General features: G+C 41.2%; 1 protein-coding gene across 2 annotated transcripts in view; it reads left to right on the top strand.

The window, feature by feature from the left end:
* Positions 1-15,342, top strand: part of st6galnac5a (ST6 (alpha-N-acetyl-neuraminyl-2,3-beta-galactosyl-1,3)-N-acetylgalactosaminide alpha-2,6-sialyltransferase 5a) — a 28,025-nt gene extending 12,683 nt beyond the window's left edge. Inside the window, exons 1-4 of one of the 2 annotated variants that reach the window (XM_053628431.1) lie at positions 5,276-5,296; positions 7,898-8,310; positions 12,067-12,174; positions 12,567-15,342. In XM_053628431.1, coding sequence (XP_053484406.1) covers positions 7,907-8,310; positions 12,067-12,174; positions 12,567-12,813 — 759 coding nt within the window. In that variant the 5' untranslated portion in view covers positions 5,276-5,296; positions 7,898-7,906 and the 3' untranslated portion in view covers positions 12,814-15,342. Of the gene's footprint in view, positions 1-5,275; positions 5,297-7,897; positions 8,311-12,066; positions 12,175-12,566 lie in introns of those variants that run through there. The other variant, XM_053628430.1, reaches the window with a different exon arrangement.
* The last annotated feature ends 4,846 nt before the right edge of the window (positions 15,343-20,188 follow it).

Below are 20,188 nucleotides of genomic sequence, written 5' to 3'. Positions count from 1 at the left end.
TGCAGCAAAATGAATTGGGCGATTGAGCCTTTCCCTTCCTTATGAAATGTTCAAGGGAAAGCTTCGGCAGAACGGCACGCGGTAATGCTTGTATGTTTTGGTTTTTTTCGTGTGTGTGTGTTTATTTTCCCTCCTGCCGCGTTTCTGGGGCCGCAAGCATCGCTCGGCTATTTGGGTGTGATTGATGAGGCTGTAGTTGGAGGAAAAAAAAAAGAAAAATCGTGCCATATTATTAGTGTTCTCATTGCATGCCAATCGAATTTCTTGTGAGATTTAGAATATCGCTTGTTGAGGATAATAATTAAAGCTCTGCAGTCACTCCGCAGTATTTGTTTTTTTTCGCTCGAGGAAAAGCAATAAATTAGAGCTGTTACAAAAGTGCTAGCCATTTGAGACCTCGAAGCTTAATCATTCTGCCTTTTTTTGTATATCCGTTCATCCTATTTTATTCCCTTTTGCTTGAACGCAGTGTTCTCCAAGAACAGCTTGACACCTTGTCGTTCTGAACTCCAAATTGGTTCTCGCGAAGGAATTCAGGCATTTCTACCGTTTTACCTACAGACTAATGAGCGCTCAGGTATTCAGCAGACCCTGGGTGGCTTTCCTGGCATGAAAAATATAAAAACGTCTCACAGTGGGTTGGTCTCCAACATCCTTGACAACGTAGTATTGGGAACCGCATTGTATAAGCTGTACATTATATTCTGGTTGTTGTTGTTTATTTCTTTTTTTTCTCCTGCTGGGAGCTGACAACAATTCAGGATCAGCTGCGTCGATAGGCGCGAGTTTCCTGACTTGCAGTCCTTCGAGAAATTTATTTATATATTTGCGGTTATGAACGGAGGCCACTGGGACAAATCGAGGGCCGGAGGTTTACGACGGCAGGATAATAACTGCCATTTGTATAAAGCCCGCCACAGATCCGCGGATCTGCATGCGAGTGTTTTCGTGGCGTTTACCCGCTGAGCCATTCGTTTTTGTCCGAGCGCGATGAAAACGTGACGCGAGAATAATTCTTCTAAAGCATTCGAGTTCATCCATGTTCGGATCCAGCGTGTGTTGTTGTCACATAAAAGGCTGTCGCTCCAGTTGGCCATCGTTATCAATTAAACATGCAGAGGAGTAGGCGGTAATGGTTTATGAGCCAGTGTATTAAAATACACAGTATATATAAATATATTTTTAAAAAGTGATAAATTGAAAAGGATGCAATGAAATGATGATGAGATCTGCTTTGGCGTGTAATGGTTTGTGATCCCGGATTATTATTATCGGATAAAGAGTTGTGAGGGAAATGACTTTCAGGGGAGATGGCAAGCACAATGTCTCTAATGACCTTTGTGTGCGCGTGTATATCAACGACAGCAACAGAGCGCCATTTAAATCGAGATTTTCTAAATTCGAGAAGAGATCGTTCGGTGCCTATGGTGAGTGGATTCTGGATTCGAAGCTATTGTTTCCACTCCTGTGTATTTTCTCCTACAATCCATCGCTTGCCGAGTAATTACACACTGAAACACCGCTGACCGAACTTGTTTATGCTGTTCACTATAATTAACCGTTTTAGCACTAGTCCACATTTTTACCGCAGGTTAAGTCACCGTTTCTGCTGCGCACTCGTAAATATGGACGTCTAAACTCTGGACTTTTTTAAACTTGCGAGATAGTTAGCAATTTGTTTTAAAAAAAAACAACAAAAAGCAGAGACTACGAGGTGTCGAGAAACACAGCGTGAATGTTTGATCATGTTTGATAAAGTTTTAGTAGTGTTTATAGCGGGAAACCATTCTGAGAGGGGGGAAAACAAAGCTGTGAGCACATGACCAGCTCTGGACCTATGTGCAATTAAAGCGTCATGTGATCTCAATATAGTGTAAATAGACCTGTTCCTGGAGGGAGCCAGAGTTTGTTACAGAACATACTTAAACACAGGATAATGAAGAGAAAACAGACATCCTGGGACAAATTTCTGGAAAAATATCATTCATGGTTTAGTTATTTAAAAAAAGAAAACATCCTGGGTAGTGAGATTAAATCCATTATTTAAAAAAAAAATGCAAAGGATGTGTCATGTAAACACTCCATCTAGAGATGGTTATCCATCCAAAATCAGTGATAGGACTGTATCGTGTTGATTCATGACGTAAAACCAAATGAGTAGAGGTTGTAACTTCACAAAAATGTGGAGGGGGGGGGGGGGGCACAGTAATCTCTATGTAATTAATTTAAAACTTGAAAATGCGTCTTGTACAGCTGGACAAAATTTCACAAATGTGTAGAAACGCAACTTGAGTTATTTATTTTTAGTTTTTTTTTTAGGTGGTACTCTTGTTCAATAAGTATTTACACCCCTATTGCCCATGTATCTGGTTCAGTCACCCACCTAGCACTCCTAGGATCCACTGAAGCTGTCTAGTCATAGACTTGTAGTCATAGTCATGTCATCTCACGTGCCGGATCCCATGCTCAGAAACAAAAGAACCACCAAGCAAGCTCAAAAAACTGAATACTCTGGGGTGTTTTCTCAGGCGAGTAAAAAAGTGTGAGTATCATTTGCATAATGTGAGGAGAGGCTTTGGGGCAGAGTCGATTAAGACCTGCTGAGAAAGCTGGTTAATGGGCCCTCGGCGATCAGGACATACCACACTTGCTGAAACTGAACTCCAATTATCCGAATCCCTTTTGCCTTCTCTCCATCCCCCTCCGATGGCAGCCACCACCGCCGCACATTTCCACCAGTAGCTCTTAATTAGACACAAAGCATTTTTTCCCTCGTCTTTTCTAAGATCCCTTCCGAAAAGCAAGCGCAGCCCAATTATCCAAGGTCGAGGGAAAGAGCGCGTGACCTGGAGAAGCTTGGAGCATCGATGGAATGATGAGAATGGGCGGGGGTGGGGTTGGGGGGTTGGGAGAAGGAAACAAAAGGACATGTTCGTGTACAATAGGTCAGTTTAACACCAGCCAGACTGCATTTAAACTGAGCAGTTTTACAGCCTGAAGAGAAAAGGAGGGTTTGATCTGGGGAATTGGAGAGAAAAGAGGTCTGGAAAAAAGGTAAAAAGGTCCCTCAAGTGTTTCTCCATCTCGTGAAAAATTCAGTTTAAATTTTGGCAGCCAGGCTAACACCTCCACTCGGCTATCTTTAGCTTAACCTTCACATTATGTTCAGATCAAAAAGAACTGTTATAAATTTTTACTACAAGTGTTTTAACATTTATTCTTTGAGTGCTTGAGCTCTTTAATGAACGTGGAATTAAAAAAAAAAAAAAAAACAGATTTACTTTTTTATGGAGATTAGCCACCTGTTGCACTTAGTTTAGAATTTAGACTAATTTAGCTGCCCTTGATTTATGCTAATCTCTTTCTTTTGAGTTGTAATCATTACTGCATGGATGAAAGGCTTAATCTCTGGTTTAAATCTTCGAACAAGACTAGCTCAACCAAAGCTAGTTTCATCAGTTTTGGTGAAGTTTATTTAACATTTGCAGGAGTCTCCAGTGTCCGTCCCCCCCCCGTCATCCTTCTGGATCTGTCCATTTTTACCAAGTCTGAAATGAAGTTTTTACAGACTTCCAGTTTTAAGACATGCGTGATACATTTTTCAATCGTAAATGCACCTTGAAAGTGACCTTGCCACCAGCGAGCAACTCAATCTGCGAGCTGCACACGCTTTCCTCCACTTCATACGCCATGCTCATCGCCTCCACAGCAGGAGGACGGAGATAGCGAGGTGATTGGGATGGGAGGACAGGAGGGGGAGACGGTCCGTATCGAGACGACGGCCACATCTCGAACCCAAAGGGCATCCTGCCTAGGGTTCATGCAGAGGAAGAGGCAGTGTAAGCAACAAGCTCGCCGGCATCTGAAGCCGAGCTCTCAGACCCTAAATATGGAGCGCAATATAACAAGATCCCCTCAGGAAGGAAGGGAGGGAGGGAGGGGTGATGGCAATCACAGGGGAAAAAAGAGCAAAGGATTTGAGAGTATTGCGTAGAAGGCGGAGAGAAATAGGACAGAACTCTTTGCAAGACTGCTGAAGATTGAAAAGGGTTCTGCAGAGAAATGTTATTTGACATTTTCTCTAACGCCGACAATGCAGCATGTCTTTTTACTGTTACTCAGATGTATTACTCATTGTGTTCTGTTCAGGTCAGAATGACCAGTTTTACATAAATTATTATTATTTTTTTTTAATTAGGTATGGCCTCCGTGCAGTTCAACAGATTAAAGTAGGTGTGGCCTCCGTGCCGTTCAACAGATTAAAGTAGGCGTGGCCTCCGTGCCGTTCAACAGATTAAAGTAGGCGTGGCCTCCGTGCAGTTCAACAGATCAAAGTAGGCGTGGCCTCTGTGCAGTTCAACAGATCAAAGTAGGCGCGGCCTCCGCGTTTTTCAGAAGACATAACGAGGCACAGCCTATGACTTCTGTGCCTGTGAATCCCAGTGAAGGAGGTGTGGCCTTTACACCTGCGAATCTCAACGAAGGCTTGAAGGAGGTGCAGCGTCTGTGTCGGTCAGTCTCCGGGACGGAGGCGTGGCCTCTGTATTTGTCATTCTCAGTGAAGGAGGTGTGGCTTTAGTATCTGTCAGACTCATTGTACTGTTAAACATCCCTAAATCACATTATATTGAATGTTTGTGGTTTTGAACGTAGATGAGATTAAGATTGAGAAGACTGACGCGCATAAACCAGCAAGGCTTTTGTCCTGGAAGCAAGACGGAAAAAGAACAGTACTCGATGCGGCCGAGAGCGTTCAGCTTGACGTATAGATCTGTTCACGCCGACCTTCCTCTTTGGCATGATAAACCATATGGAATTTGGTAGCGGTGCGGTTTTGTCCTCTGAAGCTGCAGGAAAAGATGTGAATAGTATTCATTATGATGTACTGTTTATGAAGGACACATTGATGTTGTTCGGTGGCTCTTTCCTGCTTTCACCCTGAATGGTTTCAATAGAAGCTGAATCAGAATGTACAAGTGAACTCTTACTTGAATGCATTTTTGTTTCCTCCTTATTGCTTTATTATTACACTGAATAAGTGGAGGAACCGATCAATGTTTGGAAAAAAAGAAGCAGTTTGAGGAACAAAATATTACTGAGATCTCAACAATAGTAACTGTAAAAAACAGCGATGTCCTCGTGTTCGGTTAGAGGGATCTCACAAGAACGATCATGCAGTCTTCGACAGCATCACACCACCCTGTCGTTGATTATTTTGCTACAACAGCATGCTCCCAAGTGTTTTATTTATTCATGCATTCATTATACACTGGCAGACTGCGTCAACTTGTTGCAGGTAAATTTTTTTGCTTCTCATTTTAGATCAGCTGATACACTGTGTGTTGAGAGTGATGGAACTTATTGTACCTACTTCTCACCATGTTCCTCGCTTTCCTTCAGCGTTAACGTGTTTGTTAGGCGCTTCTTCCTCGGTGCATGAAAGACAAGCTCCGGCGCCGATGGCTCCCAGTCCCACCGGGAGCCGAATCCTGTCTGTTGACTTCCTCCGCCTCAGATAACTCCGATATAACTGATTTGATTTCCACAGGCCTGTTTCCCTCCGCTGCTGGAAACGTGTTCATGCTGCTAAAGCAGATCCCCAAGCTGCTCCATCCACATGCACAGCACAAATACAGACGGAGATGACCGAGCGGGTTGTTGATCAGTGTCCTCATTCGGGTGCCTCTAATAGACCTGAACACAAATGGCTCTCCAGGGCTCAGCTGGAAGAGCTCGTTCTAGGTTTCTCTGCTATTTTGCTTGGTCATGCTTGTACTGATTTTAAAAGGAAGCGTTGGACAATACACAGGAATCTCACACTGGGCCACAAAAATCTCGATAACATCTGGCTATGTTCAACAATACATCACTACTGACCTATTGTTGAACGTAGAAAGGATGTTATCGAGGTTTTTGTGGCCCCATGTGAGCTTCCTGTGTATCGTCCAGCACTTCCTTTAAAAATCCAATCAGGCATGGCCATAGAAAATGATGCCTACACCAGACCTACACGTGCACCTCTGCTAACCTGGGGGATGGCTGATGGATTTCATTAGCAAGAGAAATACAGATGGGGATGCCAAGAGTAAGAGAGAAAATGCATGCAAATGCCGCATGGTCGCTTGTGGGTCGCCAAGTACACTGCTGCCATTTGTTATTTTTCTCCCCTCTCACAGCAGATGCTGTCATCCCAGACAAATTGCATGGCATTTTTTATGAGCTCTCTGCATACTATTGATTTAAACAGAAATTTTGTTATAAGTGCGACACTTGCTTGAGCAGCAGGGACGGACATTAATCCCAGAATTACCAGGCAGGGTAGATAGAATGTGCCCTTAATACCAACCGCTACCTGAATACTGATGCTTTTACGTAGAGGCTTGGGCTTGGAATAATTCACAGTATGCCATAAAAAGGCGTGCACAACAAGAATCTTTGGAATGAACTCTCCAATGTCAGGGATTTGTAAAGGACGTTCACAACTGATGAGTTTATTGTCTGGATACAGAATCGTAGCGTCTTCATTGATGTCCAGAGTCTCTTGTCGTGGAGCTAAAATAAATGCCAGCTGGCCTTTTAGTCAGAACCAGTCAGAACGTAACGACAGGCCGGCTAAACCTTTTGAATTGTTCTGATGTTTTTACGTTCCTCCACCTACCAAGATGCTTGATCCAATAGGCTTGTTAGCGAAAAACTGGAACAGGTGGAAGTCCCTCGTCGAGCTTCTTCTAATAAAAGCAGCAGTCTTTGAGGCTCTGCGCAAATAATCTGCTGCTCAGAACTGTTCTGTGACCTCCCTCAATCCCTTTAAGGCAGTGTTCGGCTGCAGAATTGTTGGCACCGTTATTACCATGCAGTTAATTGAATTCAATTTTAGTATCTCGGACTTGTCTTCAGTTAAAACCCAGACTGGAGTGCTCATTGCAAAACAGTGTTTTTGTCAACCATTTCTGTGTTGATTTGGATGTTTGTTTGGAGTCATTATGTTTTTTTGTTAAAAGTGGCTTTTATTCATCTTTGACCAATATGTAACCTCCTGGCAGATACAACCAGGATTTGGGCTAAAATCTCCTTATACTTAACGCAACTCATGTTACCATCAATCTTTACAAAAGCCTCTGGACCTCCAGCCGAAATCCAGCATCACTGATCTGCCTAAAGATTGCACAGCGATTTTTTAAACATATTTATTTTAATTAAGTCTGATTGTGCTTCAGTAGTACTTGTACTTATTTACATTATATATATATATATATATATATATATATATATATATATATATATATATATATATATATATATATATATACACACATATTTAAATATACATTTTTATATTTATTAGCTAACAGCAGCATCCATCTGTCTCTTTTGTGTTTAAAGTTATTTTCTTTTTCCTCCATGATGTTGGATGAAATAGTTGTGAATATGCAAGCTCATATTGGTGCTTTTATTATTATTTTTAATAGTAAATATTGTAGAAGTGTCAGTAATTTTGCCCATGTCCGAGTGTCTCTCAGTTGACTGACGCTTTTGTTCAGAGCCACTTACTGTACAGTACAATTGAGATACTAGTCTCTGAGCAGTTGAGGAGTTACGTGTCTTGCTCAAGGACCCAGTAGTGACAGCTTGGTGATGCTGGGATTTGAACTTACGACCTCCAGCTCAGTGCCTCAACCATTGAGCCAACAGCAGAGGGATAAGACATTCTCTCAGCATGCCATTAATACATACAGAGTTGACTATAGGGTTCTGTGCAAAAGAGTAGAATATTGTAGATTCAGATTTCAAACTCTAGCTTGTGGTTCATTCCCTACTGCTTTACAACAAAGTAGTAACAGAACTGAGTACGTTTTCATAGCTTTTAAGACCAACTCATCCCAATTTGCACCTACAGCCCCTGAAGATGCATTGCGGAAGCTGCTCACTGGTTACTAGCTCAGGTCACCTGACAGCCGGAGGGCGGGGAAAGGAAATCGACAGTGCCGAGTGCGTGATCCGTATGAACGATGCGCCCAGTGGCCGTGGCTTTGGTCCAGACGTTGGCCGACGCACTACCCTGAGGGTGATTGCGCATTCTAGCATGCAGCGCGTCTTACGCAGTCGCCACGAACTGCTCAACTCCAGTCACGACACCGTGTTCATCTTCTGGGGCCCGAGCAACTACATGCGGCGGGATGGGAAGGGCCTGGTCTACAACAACCTGCGCCTCATGAACCAGGTGCTGCCCAAGCTTAAGGTCTACATCATCTCCTGGCAGAAGATGCTGCAGTTTGACGAGCTCTTCAAAAAAGAAACGGGCAAAGACAGGTAAGAGAACAGTTTGGTAACCTTTAGGTGATTTGCACCACGCTGGCGTATAAACGGTTTTAAACATATCCAGTATTTCACTTGCTTTTAAAGTCTAATGTCAATGTCAATTTGTTGGTGATAAGAAAAATATGTAAATTAGCACCGTAGAGTGAAGCCTGTTTGAGCTAATTCTCATTTTTTGAGTATTCGTAATTACTGCTTATTTGTTTATTTGACGTGAGGCAAAAAAAAAAAAAAAAAGAGAATAATGCTTCTTAGTGATTTTGGCATTAAGCATATACACACTTAACGCTATAGTACTGCTGTTTTATTTATTTATTTACTTACAACTTTAGGCATTCTGGTCTTGATGTTTGCAGTGTGTGACATGAATAGAATATGCAATGTTTGTTTCTGCAACCCTGACAATTCGTAATTATCTCATAATTGCGCTGAATGTCACCCCGTATTTGTGATTAAACGTTACGGGTCTATCACAACGACATGTCATGAAGAAAATCAATAGCAACATGAATTATCAGCGAATCATCCAAATTTAACGATCCACATCTTTCCAACAAATTTCACGGAGTCTAATTAGAAAAGCAATACAAAATATTGCCACCGATTAATTAGTCTAAATGAGACACTGGCCATCCTCGGCGTTGTGCCGCACCAAATTAGTATTCACTCTATGCTGCATACTTCTCTAATGTAATCACCTCTTCATCTTTTATCTCTTGTTTACTTGGAGGAAATCTCTAAGGTGGCACAATGGTGGGGGGAAGAAAAGAAGGGAAGACGTGAGGATGAAAGGACAAGAGACTGCTACGAGAAACATGCCAATGCCTTTTCCGCCAAAAGCCCCTGTTAGATGTCAGTGTCAGATGGGCGAGGAGTTGTCGCCGCTGTTGTCTGTGTTTGCCTGACACGTTTGTAATTGCAAAGAGCAAACTCGGCCTGTCAAAGTTGTTCCAAGAAACTTTGACGGGTTTGTTGCTTATTTAAGAGCTCCAAAGCTGCCACTGCTGTTTGTCTCTTCTGAATGAGAAATTCCTTTAATCATATATATATATATATATATATTTTTTTTAAATAAAAAACTTCCAGTCAACGAGGTTGAGTGCGCACATTTTGGCACTTTTTTCCCCTTCACATTCCTGAAGTGTTCTCCGAATTGTAAAATCCGACCACAGGGGTAGCATTTAAATCCTCCATAAAACAGACAATTCTTGGTATACATCATCTCACAAATCTCTTCAGGATGCCAGAAGATGCCAAGACACACGGTCACGTACAGTATATTAAAAGGTTGTCTGTGAATGTGATCAAACCCTCCAGATGCGGTCTCTGCATCAAACCATGAAACCCTGTAATCCTGGAGAATTATTTATAATCTCTTCATAATTCATCATCTCAGTGTGTCAGGCTTGTCATATAGAGCTGGCAGCATGCAACCATAGTTTTGTAACACATCCTTTCAAAATTCCTGACAACAGATTAACTTCCCCTTCCCATCAATAATCATCGCAGCACCAAACTGTTGGCAGACCTTCGAAAGATGAAAGGATTTGATGGTTGCACACGAAACCAAAAGAAAAAGGTTTGGCTGAATGAATGAACCCAGGAGTAAGCACATAAAACAGGCACTTCATGAAGTTCATAGAGCTCTGTTTGGGTTTGTGATTTTCCGTCCATGGCGAGGAACTGGATCCACTGCGCCAATTTTCAGATTAATAATCTACGTCCCTATCCTCACCTCTGGTAATACGCTGTGGGTAGTGACCAAAAGAATAAAGTCATAAGGGCAAATGAGGCATCTCCGTAGGGTTGCTGGATTTACTCTCTGTGATAGGTGAGGAACTTGGTAATCAGGGAGAGCCTCAGAGTAGAGCCGTTGCTACTCTGACTTGAGAGGAGCCAGTTGAGGTGATTTGGACACCTAACGAGGATGCCCCCCGTTCGGTTCCCGGTAGAGCTGTATCAGTCTTGTCCCACTGGACAGAGACCTCAGGGCAGACCCAGGACCAGCTGGAAAAATTACATGTCTCAATGGTTTGGTAATGTCTGTGAATCACCCAGCAGGAGCTGGGGATAGAGAAGCGTGGATTGATCTTCTCAGCCTGTTGCCACCATGATCCCCACCAGGAAAGGAGAAAGGAAAATGAATGCATGAAAAAAAATGAATCTGTGGAAGACTGTCAGTTCTTTCTTTTAACAAGTAGACAGATTTCATTCCTTTATTCCTGAAGGTACCTTTGATCATCGGTCATCATCATCTGTGACGAAAACAAGAGCCATTACTGCCCCAACACAAACACCCATGCTATTCTCCAAAGTGCTATAGACTGGTTAAACTCTGTCAGGTGCAATTATCCTCAGATAAAAGGCGTTCAGGCTCGTCCTCTCTGATATGGATTAGTTGTCCTCTGAGATTTCTGTTTCTTCCCAGGATGCCACAGTAATACTCATAGCAGCTGTGCCAAACTATACTGATTTCCCCAAACATGCAGAAAAAGAAGCAAGAAATAATGAACCATCTGGCCTTTCTTATTGAACTCACGTCGACATAAATCAGTTGCATCCATCTGCTTCCACTAAACCCAGGCATCTGCCAGAAGCTCCCAACTTCAGGAAGCACCTTCCATCTTCATAGTTTCACGGCAGAAAAAAAATTTGCCCTGAGAGCTACACTCTTCGTGTAATTGTTCGGGTCTCTTATACCAATAGAAGAAAACAGCCTTGTATTGGATTTTACCAGTAAATGAGAACAGCTGCTCAATTACCCTTGCCCCACCACCTGCATAATATTTGCAAAGTACTCTCAAACAAGGCCAGACCAACTGCTTACGGCAGTCCTCTGATATTTCCCTGTTCTTTTGTTCTGTCCTCATTGGGTCAACGATGTTGGCCTTTTGAAATCAAACCAAAGGAGTCTTTTGCATTTCTGACACCCTTAAAGCTATTCCAAAAAGTATGCCATGACATACAACCAAGGAACCAAGTTTTTAAATGACTCAGGGCTTTAAAGAGGGGTAATTACTGAAAGCAAGGATTCTCAAACTTTTTGGAGCCAGGGACCCCTTTAACTGTACATAAAATCCACAGGGCTCCTGAGTGGTGCAACAGAAAAGCGTCTGCCCAGTCATCAGGAGACCACCAGTGTGAATCCTGATAATAGCACAGCTTTCCATGGCTGGCTAAAGGCCAAAGGCAAGACTATCATCCTTTGGCGTAATACGGTCAAAGTAATGACCTACCCTAAAATCAAGCATGGTAAAAGCTTCAGCAGAGACGTTTGAGGCAAGAATGAGGCTCACACTGGGTCCCAGAAAGCACACAATCTTGATGTTGAGTGAATGCTCACTTTGCGCATATGCACAAGAGATTACGGATGTAACCGTGCTGCCAGATGGGCGACTTTTTTTTTTATTTTGGCACAGGTAATTTCCCAGCAATCAGACTACCTAATCAATCACCTCCTGTGATGTTCTTCCCTAATGATGTTTGTTTCTCCGTTGTTATTATTTGGTGGGAAACCATTAGGGCTTCCGTATCAGATGACAGAACAGGAGAGTTGATGAGCAGTTGATGATAACGATCGGTTATAGTTATATCACGTCAGACGGGAACCTTTCCTAAATGGCACTCGTACTCGGGTGTGAGCCACTGGAATGAATTCATCAGTTTTACAGATTTGCATAATGTAATTACAGCATTGTGATCAATCAATGCCACTCTCTAGCTTTCTCTCCCTCTCTCTCTCTCGATCAGGAGGACATCCAACTCCTGGTTGAGTACGGGTTGGTTCACGATGACGATAGCCCTACAGCTGTGCGACCGAATTAATGTTTACGGCATGGTGCCTCCAGACTTCTGCAAGTAAGTCCAGAAATCTTCTGTATTAATCTTTCTGCATAAAACATGTTGAGTAAAATCTATTTTGTTCGCTTGAAGCACTGTGTCATATCATTTAACACCCACCCCATGCAGCTTTGCTATGCACAAACTCCAATCTAACAATAACCAGGAGGGGAAAATGAGATGATTTATTACGCTTTTCCACTGAGGCATGACCTCTCCCAGGCCATTCTGAAGCTTTATTTTGTTACATGGAATCAATTTATTCCACTTATTCTCCTGAACCAATTCAGGTTAATTGCCTCGCCTACGGTTATTCAACTCCAGATTAATTTGGGAATCTGGGAATCTAGTTTCTCGTGTACTTTGTGATTGCACCCTTTTTAAAAGAAATATGTTACAATTCTCCACAGGGAAGCTCAGCGCCCGTCCGTCCCATACCATTATTACGAGCCCCTGGGGCCAGACGAATGCGCCATGTACATCTCCCATGAGCGCGGACGCCGAGGCAGCCATCACCGCTTCATCACAGAGAAGCGCGTCTTCGCTAACTGGGCACGGACGTTTGACATCCATTTCTACCAGCCCGACTGGAGCCCAGCACCTTTACCTAAAAACAGCACGGGGACCACAGTATCACCTCAGTCACGGAGGACGTGACTCCAAACTTGGAACTATCATGTCCACAGGCTAATACATACAAAGAGCTGTCTTGCTTCCCCCCCCTCCCCTTCTTCTTCTGCAGACTGAACGAATAGAGAACTCCACAAGCATCCAGTATTTCTTTGTGCTATTGACGCATGGACATTTCTAATCCGAATCCGTGAAGCAGAGACGATTTGCATTTATGGTACTGTTTGGATAACCTGTGACCGAGTTCCACAGGGGTCAGTGCCGGGACCAATTTATTTTGGACAAACGCTCAAGATAGAAGCATGTGTAGAAGCGTTAGTGATACCTGAGATAATTCATGTCAACGTATTAGTGTTAAGGTCTGAAATAAATCACGGACGATACTGTAATTACCTACAAAATTCTGCCGTTACCTAAAAGAGGCATGAATGTCGTCATTTTTCTATATTTGGTAGATGAAGTTTTAGCTTAAGTCATTTTGAGCTAATAGTACAAAAAAAAAGCTTTGGAGGTTTCCAGCTCATAGTGCAAAATGGTTTAAGGGAGCTATTTGGAGTAGAATATTATTTAAGATGACCTTATTTCGGTCGTAATTTTGCAGTTTGTTTCATTTATTACCCATCGTATTTTCTGTTACAGATGAAGGACAATGTTACCTTTTTTTTTTTTTTTTTTTTGCTTTGCAGAATTCTCAGGATCTGTTTTTTTTTTCCTAAAATAAAAATTGTATTGTATATACTAGAGCATACAAACACACGGTATGAGAACATACGTAAGTTGCTTACAATTTCACAAATGAACTTTGTTTGATTCCCTTTAACAAGAGCAAATAAAATGTTAGCTTTAATCTTCTAAAGCCACTCCAAACTGAAGGGCTATCTTGATTGAGAATCTATGAAATTAATAATAACCTTGACAGCAATCACAGAATACATCTGTAATTTGCAGATAGTACTAATAAGCCAGAAACGAGCCTCTCTTTACAGTCAGTAAACAGCAGCTCTATATGGTGTTATAGCTACATTAGACGGACATTGCAGCTTAATGAAACCTGAAGCTACTTATGAATTAATAAGAATTGTAAGTACTGTTAATGAATCCAAACGTTTTGTCTCGAGTGGTCAACTACAATACGTTTGGAGATTACTTCATCAGTGTTAACAAAAACATTATATACTGATTATACTGTTTTTCTTTCTTTTTTACATTATCAGGCTGCAGTTACGCTACGTCCCCGTGCCAGTTGTTCCTATATAAAAACAATAATGTATTGGAACGAGCACATTAATATAAACGTGTGATCTGCAGCCGCACTGCTGTTATAAACTCAATCAACACCTTCCGGCCAATCAGAATCAAGAATTCAAAGCTAGCATAATGATAATTCCTTAGTATGAATTTTTAGAAGCTCCTGATATTAGTTTGCATTTAAAATGTCAAACACATTATCGATACAAAAGACATTAACATTTTGAATAAAGCACCATTCAAGTGAGGGAACATTAATTCATCGCATTAATCGCAAGGTGGTTGTTTCTTCCTTCTTCTTTTTTTTTTGGTCATAGAGGCACTAAAATGGATGACTCTACATAAATAGCCAGTAAAACTGGAACTACATTTGTATTCAGGTGCCATGACTTTGTATTCAGAATGTCCTCCTGGGATCCAAATGAATAAACAATTTTCCCCGATTTGCAAGTCGAGTTTGTGGACGCGTGGAAATCTCAAATTATTATTGACTGTGAGAATGAGAATGAAACCGAGTGTATTTTTTGGGTAATTTCATTAGTCATGATTTTCAAATTTGCTCCCTTGAATGGATCCGTGCTGAGAAAAAGCCTCTTATTATAAATGCCATGGTATTTGTATTGATAAGGCGTAAACTAAGTACCAGTCGCTCGAGCTCAGGCCTGTTTTGTGGAAATTGGCCATGTTCCACTTTTAAAGAGAGCGCGGAATTAATCAGTCGCTCAGCTGGTGATCTCATTTTCATGAGTGCAGCACGAAATCTGCACTGTGCTGTATAACCACTTTGATTTGTACCTGCAGCTACCCCCCCAAACATTATCAAACCCCTTTACAGAACCTAAGAAAGTGTTCACTTTCTTGCTGGGTTGAGAACGGTCCATCACCCAGATAATATCTGCTCAGCAGTGGTGTAATGGAGGTTCCTTTCCACTGATAAAAGCCACTATGCAGAGAAACAGACTAGACTAGACAAAGTAGAGCTGTACACACAGCCTTAAACGTGTCCACATATTGTACTGTTATGAACTGAAACGGACCTTATTGAGATCATGTGATGAATCCATAATACTGACTTTAAAAAGAGAAAACAAAAATTTGTATAAATCATGGTTGCATAAAATATTTAGCCCTGTAGCCGTGAAACTCCGAAATGAGTTCTGTCGCCATCAGAAGTCACAGAATTAGCTGAATCGAATAAAGTCGACCTGTGTGGAATTAAAGTATCATGCCATCTCAATATCAAAATACACCTCTTCCTGGAAGAACCAAGAGCATACCTAAATACCTAAAAGAAGCACCATGAAGACCTATCGAAGAGCTAAGAGCTATCGAAACAAGTCTGGGACATTTACATTTATTTATTTATTTATTCATTGAGCAGACGCTTTTATCCAAAGCGACTTACAAATGAGAAAATACAAGCAAAGCAATATATCAAGCGGAGAACAATACAACTAGTGCTACCATACAAGATCCATTAATTGTGTTCCAGAAGAAGCAAAGTGCACAGAGTAGAGGTGTAAGTGCCAGAGTACGGGGTTTTTTGGGGGGTTTTTTATGGGTTGGTTAGGTGTTCACGGAATAGCTGGGTCTTTAGCTGTTTTTTGAAGATGGTGAGAGATTCTGTGGTCCGGATTGAGGTTGGAAGTTCATTCCACCGCTGAGGAACAGTTAGTTTGAAGGTTCATGAAAGGGACCTTGAGCCACGCTGAGTAGGAACTACTAAGCGTCGGTCGTTGACTGATCGCGGATTGCGTGAGGGAACGTAAGCCTTCAGCAGAGTTGAGGTAGGGGGGTGCTGAACCAGACAAGGTCTTGTAGGTGAGCATCAAGGCCTTGAATTTGATACGGGCGCCTACAGGAAGCCAGTGGAGGGAGATGAAGAGGGGTGTGGACATGGGTTCTCTTGGGCTGGTTGAAGACTAGGCGTGCTGCTGCATTCTGAATCATTTGAAGGGGACATAGTTCTGGAAAAGTATTAAATAGGGATTGGTTATTAAAAAAGACATCCTGCAAATTGACAATAAATCCGTTAGTATAAACATATAAAGAATATGGCTCAAGCTGGTTCGCTTAAAAAAAGTCAGTGACCAGGTAAGGACAGCATTAATCAGAGAAGTAATGAAGAGGCCATGGCTAACGCTTAATATGATGCTACCACCATCATGCTTCACTATGTGAATGGTGTTTCCAGGGGGATGAGCTGTGCTAGGTTTTTTGCCAAACGTTTCCACAAAGTTTTGGTCTGAAACGGACTCCGAATGCCTCAAAAACAGAGCCAAGCTTTGTAGAGAGCCTGGGCTATCTGAGCCGTGGATCTCTTCAGCAAAAAAATGGGCGAGGAGTTAAGCTAAATGTACAGACTAGTGGACAGGAGACACTAGACAGGTATTTGTAATCCAAGCAGTGCAGAAATGTTTTGCAGAACTGTTACAGTCTAGAGTCTCCAATACGCAAAACGTAACCCAACGCCAAAAAGTTTTGCTCTCCTCAGACAAGAGAAATCTTTTCTACATGTTTGCCTTTCGGCAAACTCCAATACCTCGACACAGTAGAATGTCCAGGCTGTAGTTGACCTGTGAATAGCTTCTGCCATCTGAGCTCTCTAGTAATTTCAGAGTTACCCTAAGGCACTGTACCTAAGGAAGGAAGAAAGAAAAAAAAGGAGGGATGAGTAAAGCTAAGTGTATACACAATTTCACACTACGCAGGAATTTGTAAACCAAGCATTGCAGAGAACTACTGCAGTCTGACCAAAATAAATTACACTGTAAAGTCAGCGAGGCTTTCTATTTTTAATGCGCCTAATATATTGCAAGTTACCAGGGACAAATTAAATCATTGTTTCATCTCCTTTAATCAGTTCAAGCACTAATATGTGCTGAGCTTTTTATAGATTCCCTTCAATTCGACTCAATTATACATGGCTCCATGAATGTCTAATCTGATTATAGCTTCCAGCTCGAACAAAAGAAAGGTGAACGCTGCTTTAATATGAGTTCATATGTAATCTTTCACCAGGTCCATTTCGAATTTTTAATTTGACACACATCATCCCTTCCTGCCACGGGCTAAATAAGTATGGATATGAGCAAGTCATGTGGATTGCCATCTGTCATAGCAAACAACCACGCATTATTCTCGGTGACAGTAACATTTCCTGCCTCTCTGTAGCGTGGGCTCAGCCTGACTAGCTGCAGTAGATCACCGTCAGACACATTAACATCACTCCGCTATGAACGGTGTCAGTGGCTAATAGCGTGATTTATTCTGCGAGATGGCAGCATGTCATGTAAACTTACAAGAGCGTCAGTCCAGATTAAGCATCTGACTCAACATAAAGAGCACATCCTTCTAGCAGAGTGTTCTTCGGGAAAGAAAGTCTTACGAAATAGGGACATTGTTTTAATAGATTTGGCTGCCACAGTCGTATTGATTTCTGGACTCGTCCTCTTTACATTGAGTTATGTGACTTAACTGAGATCCATTAAGGACTTGCTCAGCTCCAGTGTTGTATCTTGCACTACTAAATGACTGAATTTATGTCTAGTTAATGTTACTTTTATGAACATCAGCTATCATCATTTTAGATATATTTAATCAAATGCCGGTTCCCAGCCACTGTCCTCTTTCGCACAACTGCTACCGGTCCTGAAGGGTGAATGCTAACGTTCGTCATCCTAGATGCATGACAAACCACTCAATCTTTTCAACTACTGCTAATCTAACATTCCTGGATAAAGGATTAACCTGATGGCATTGTTGGAATCTCATAATCTCCCGAAATTAAGCAGACTGGAAAAATTAAGCATAAAGTTTGTTGCATTCATGAGCTCTGGTTATCACTGCGAAACTTACAGTAAAGACTGTAGCGGTTTGTCCAATGGCGTCAGCATAATTAATATAGAAATATATTCTGTGCTGGGTTACTTGTCAGCAGTACTTTTTGAACACATTTGCTGAATAAGTCAATGAATTTAACTTTATTTTTCTACAAAAAACAAATGAGCAATATACTGTTCATTTGTATAGATGTAACTGAATAATAATGCAAATTAATCCCTAACTTGTGTTCATTCATCCATCGGCACCGAAGTAGAAACCTCTGCTGGGAACACTTTCGCAAAAAAAACAAAAACAAAAACCCCCCACTGTTTTAAGAACTTTACTATTTGAGAAAGTGTACTTCATAGACTTCATCATTGGAGAAACTGAATGTATTGAACCTTGCCATTGGAGAAACAATATTTAACTTTTTATTTAACGTATTTCATCAAATTTGTCATTGGGGAAACTGTACTTAATAAACGTAACCAGTGGGGAAACTGTGTTTAATAAACGTAACCGTTGGGGAAATTGTACTTAATAAACGTAACCAATTTGGAAACTGTAAAAGGTAATTTAGTCAACTTTGACACTGTTATCTTTCGACATCGGTCACTGCTTCAACATTATGAATCCAGATAGGCCATGACAGCAAGTTGGCTGAATCATCATTACAAATATTTCATTTTAAACATAAAGTGAGTAAAGATATGTTCATAAACTGATGAGAATTCATGTAGGCTTTTAACAAAATAGATACAGAACAGTAGGAGGGCCTATTCATTACACAATATATGTTCAGGATCATATTGACCTGAAAGTAAAATGTCCATTATATGTAAATTTGAAGAAAAAAGGTTGATGCGTTGCATGATTAGGCAAGTTTATAAACTGTAGCCTCAATTACTGTAAGGATGGAAGTACTGCATCTGTATCAGGTGTCAGTCGATAGAACTCAACTCAGAGCTCCGATATTGAAAAACGAGACCTGTAAATCCCTAATTGTAAAAATGTCCCAAGACAAAACATTTTAATACGAGAAATGTATTGATCCATTGAAAATAGAAGATGCTCATTTTCCACAGTGCTAATCTTCTACAGGTCAAGCTTACCCTGGAGCTCTGCTACTCGCCTTTCCAGAGAATTACTCACTGCCATGATTCTGCTCTCTGTCTCACTTCAGACAGTCTCCTGCTGTAGCTTCAGAACAAATGTCATCTCTGTAATTGTCCCGTCTTTCTCCTTCTCCACATTCCTCCTGATTCTTCTTTCAAAATCGGACACTGTTCCATCATTTTCAGCCTGAATCCTTCAGTGTCTTCCATCCATTTTCTTCACCAGAGCCTCCAGCTCTTCTTTGGACCTCTCTGTCTCTCTGCTGAAAAGTGTGATCCTTCTCTTCCTGACACTTCTGTACATATGTGCAGCTTCTCTATGTGCTTTCAATCTGGAGATGTTGTCCAGTTCCATTCTGTGAAAAGCCTTCAGCCTCTCATCTGACCATGATTATCTTCAGCTGTGTATGTTGCTTCTTATTTTCTTCATTCTTAAGTTCTGCAATGACCATGAGTTTTTTCATTTTTGTTTCTCTTACGTCATCTCTCAACTGATGGTGGTGCCAAAACTCACATTTAAATACAATAACGTGTTTACATTAGAAGGCCGGGAGCCAGTAGCCCCGGTTTTCTTTTCTTTTAGGTTTTCACAATTCACAAACTTCCAAGAACATACAGAACTTCTTGCTCAAGACTGTACAGGTTTTTGGATATCTGAGGAACTGTCTGATTGGCAAATCCAAAGAAACTGTTTAAGTTTTGAACCTGATCAATGGAGAATCAGTTTTAAAGAATTTGACAAATGGAAAATCAGAGTTTCAAGAACTTTACCATTAAAGAATCCATTTTAGAATGGTTTTTTTTATCCGGTAAAGCAAATAACTAGAGTTTCAGGAACTTTACAATTGGAGAATCATAGTTTCAAGAACTTGACCACTGGAGATCAACATTGTAAGAATCTTACCATTGGGGAATAAGAGTTTCAAGAACTTTACTGTTGGATAATCACAGTTTCAAGAACTTTACAATAGGAGAATCATTGTTTCAAGAACTTTACCACTGGATAATCACAGTTTCAAGAACTTTACCGTTGGATAATCACAGTTTCAAGAACTTTACAATTGAAGAATCATTGTTTCCAGAACTTTACCACTGTAGACCCGCAGTTTCAAACCTTTACCATTGAAGAATCACTTAACAAGAACTTTACCATTGAGAGTTTTAAGTACAATGCTGGAAGATACGGTTGAAAATCTTAATCAGTGGAGTAACTA

Source organism: Ictalurus furcatus, chromosome 7 (assembly GCF_023375685.1).
Source record: "Ictalurus furcatus strain D&B chromosome 7, Billie_1.0, whole genome shotgun sequence".
Taxonomy (NCBI): Eukaryota; Metazoa; Chordata; class Actinopteri; order Siluriformes; family Ictaluridae; genus Ictalurus; species Ictalurus furcatus.
Note: the sequence above shows the minus strand (reverse complement) of the source record. Positions and strands in the feature narration are given on the sequence as shown.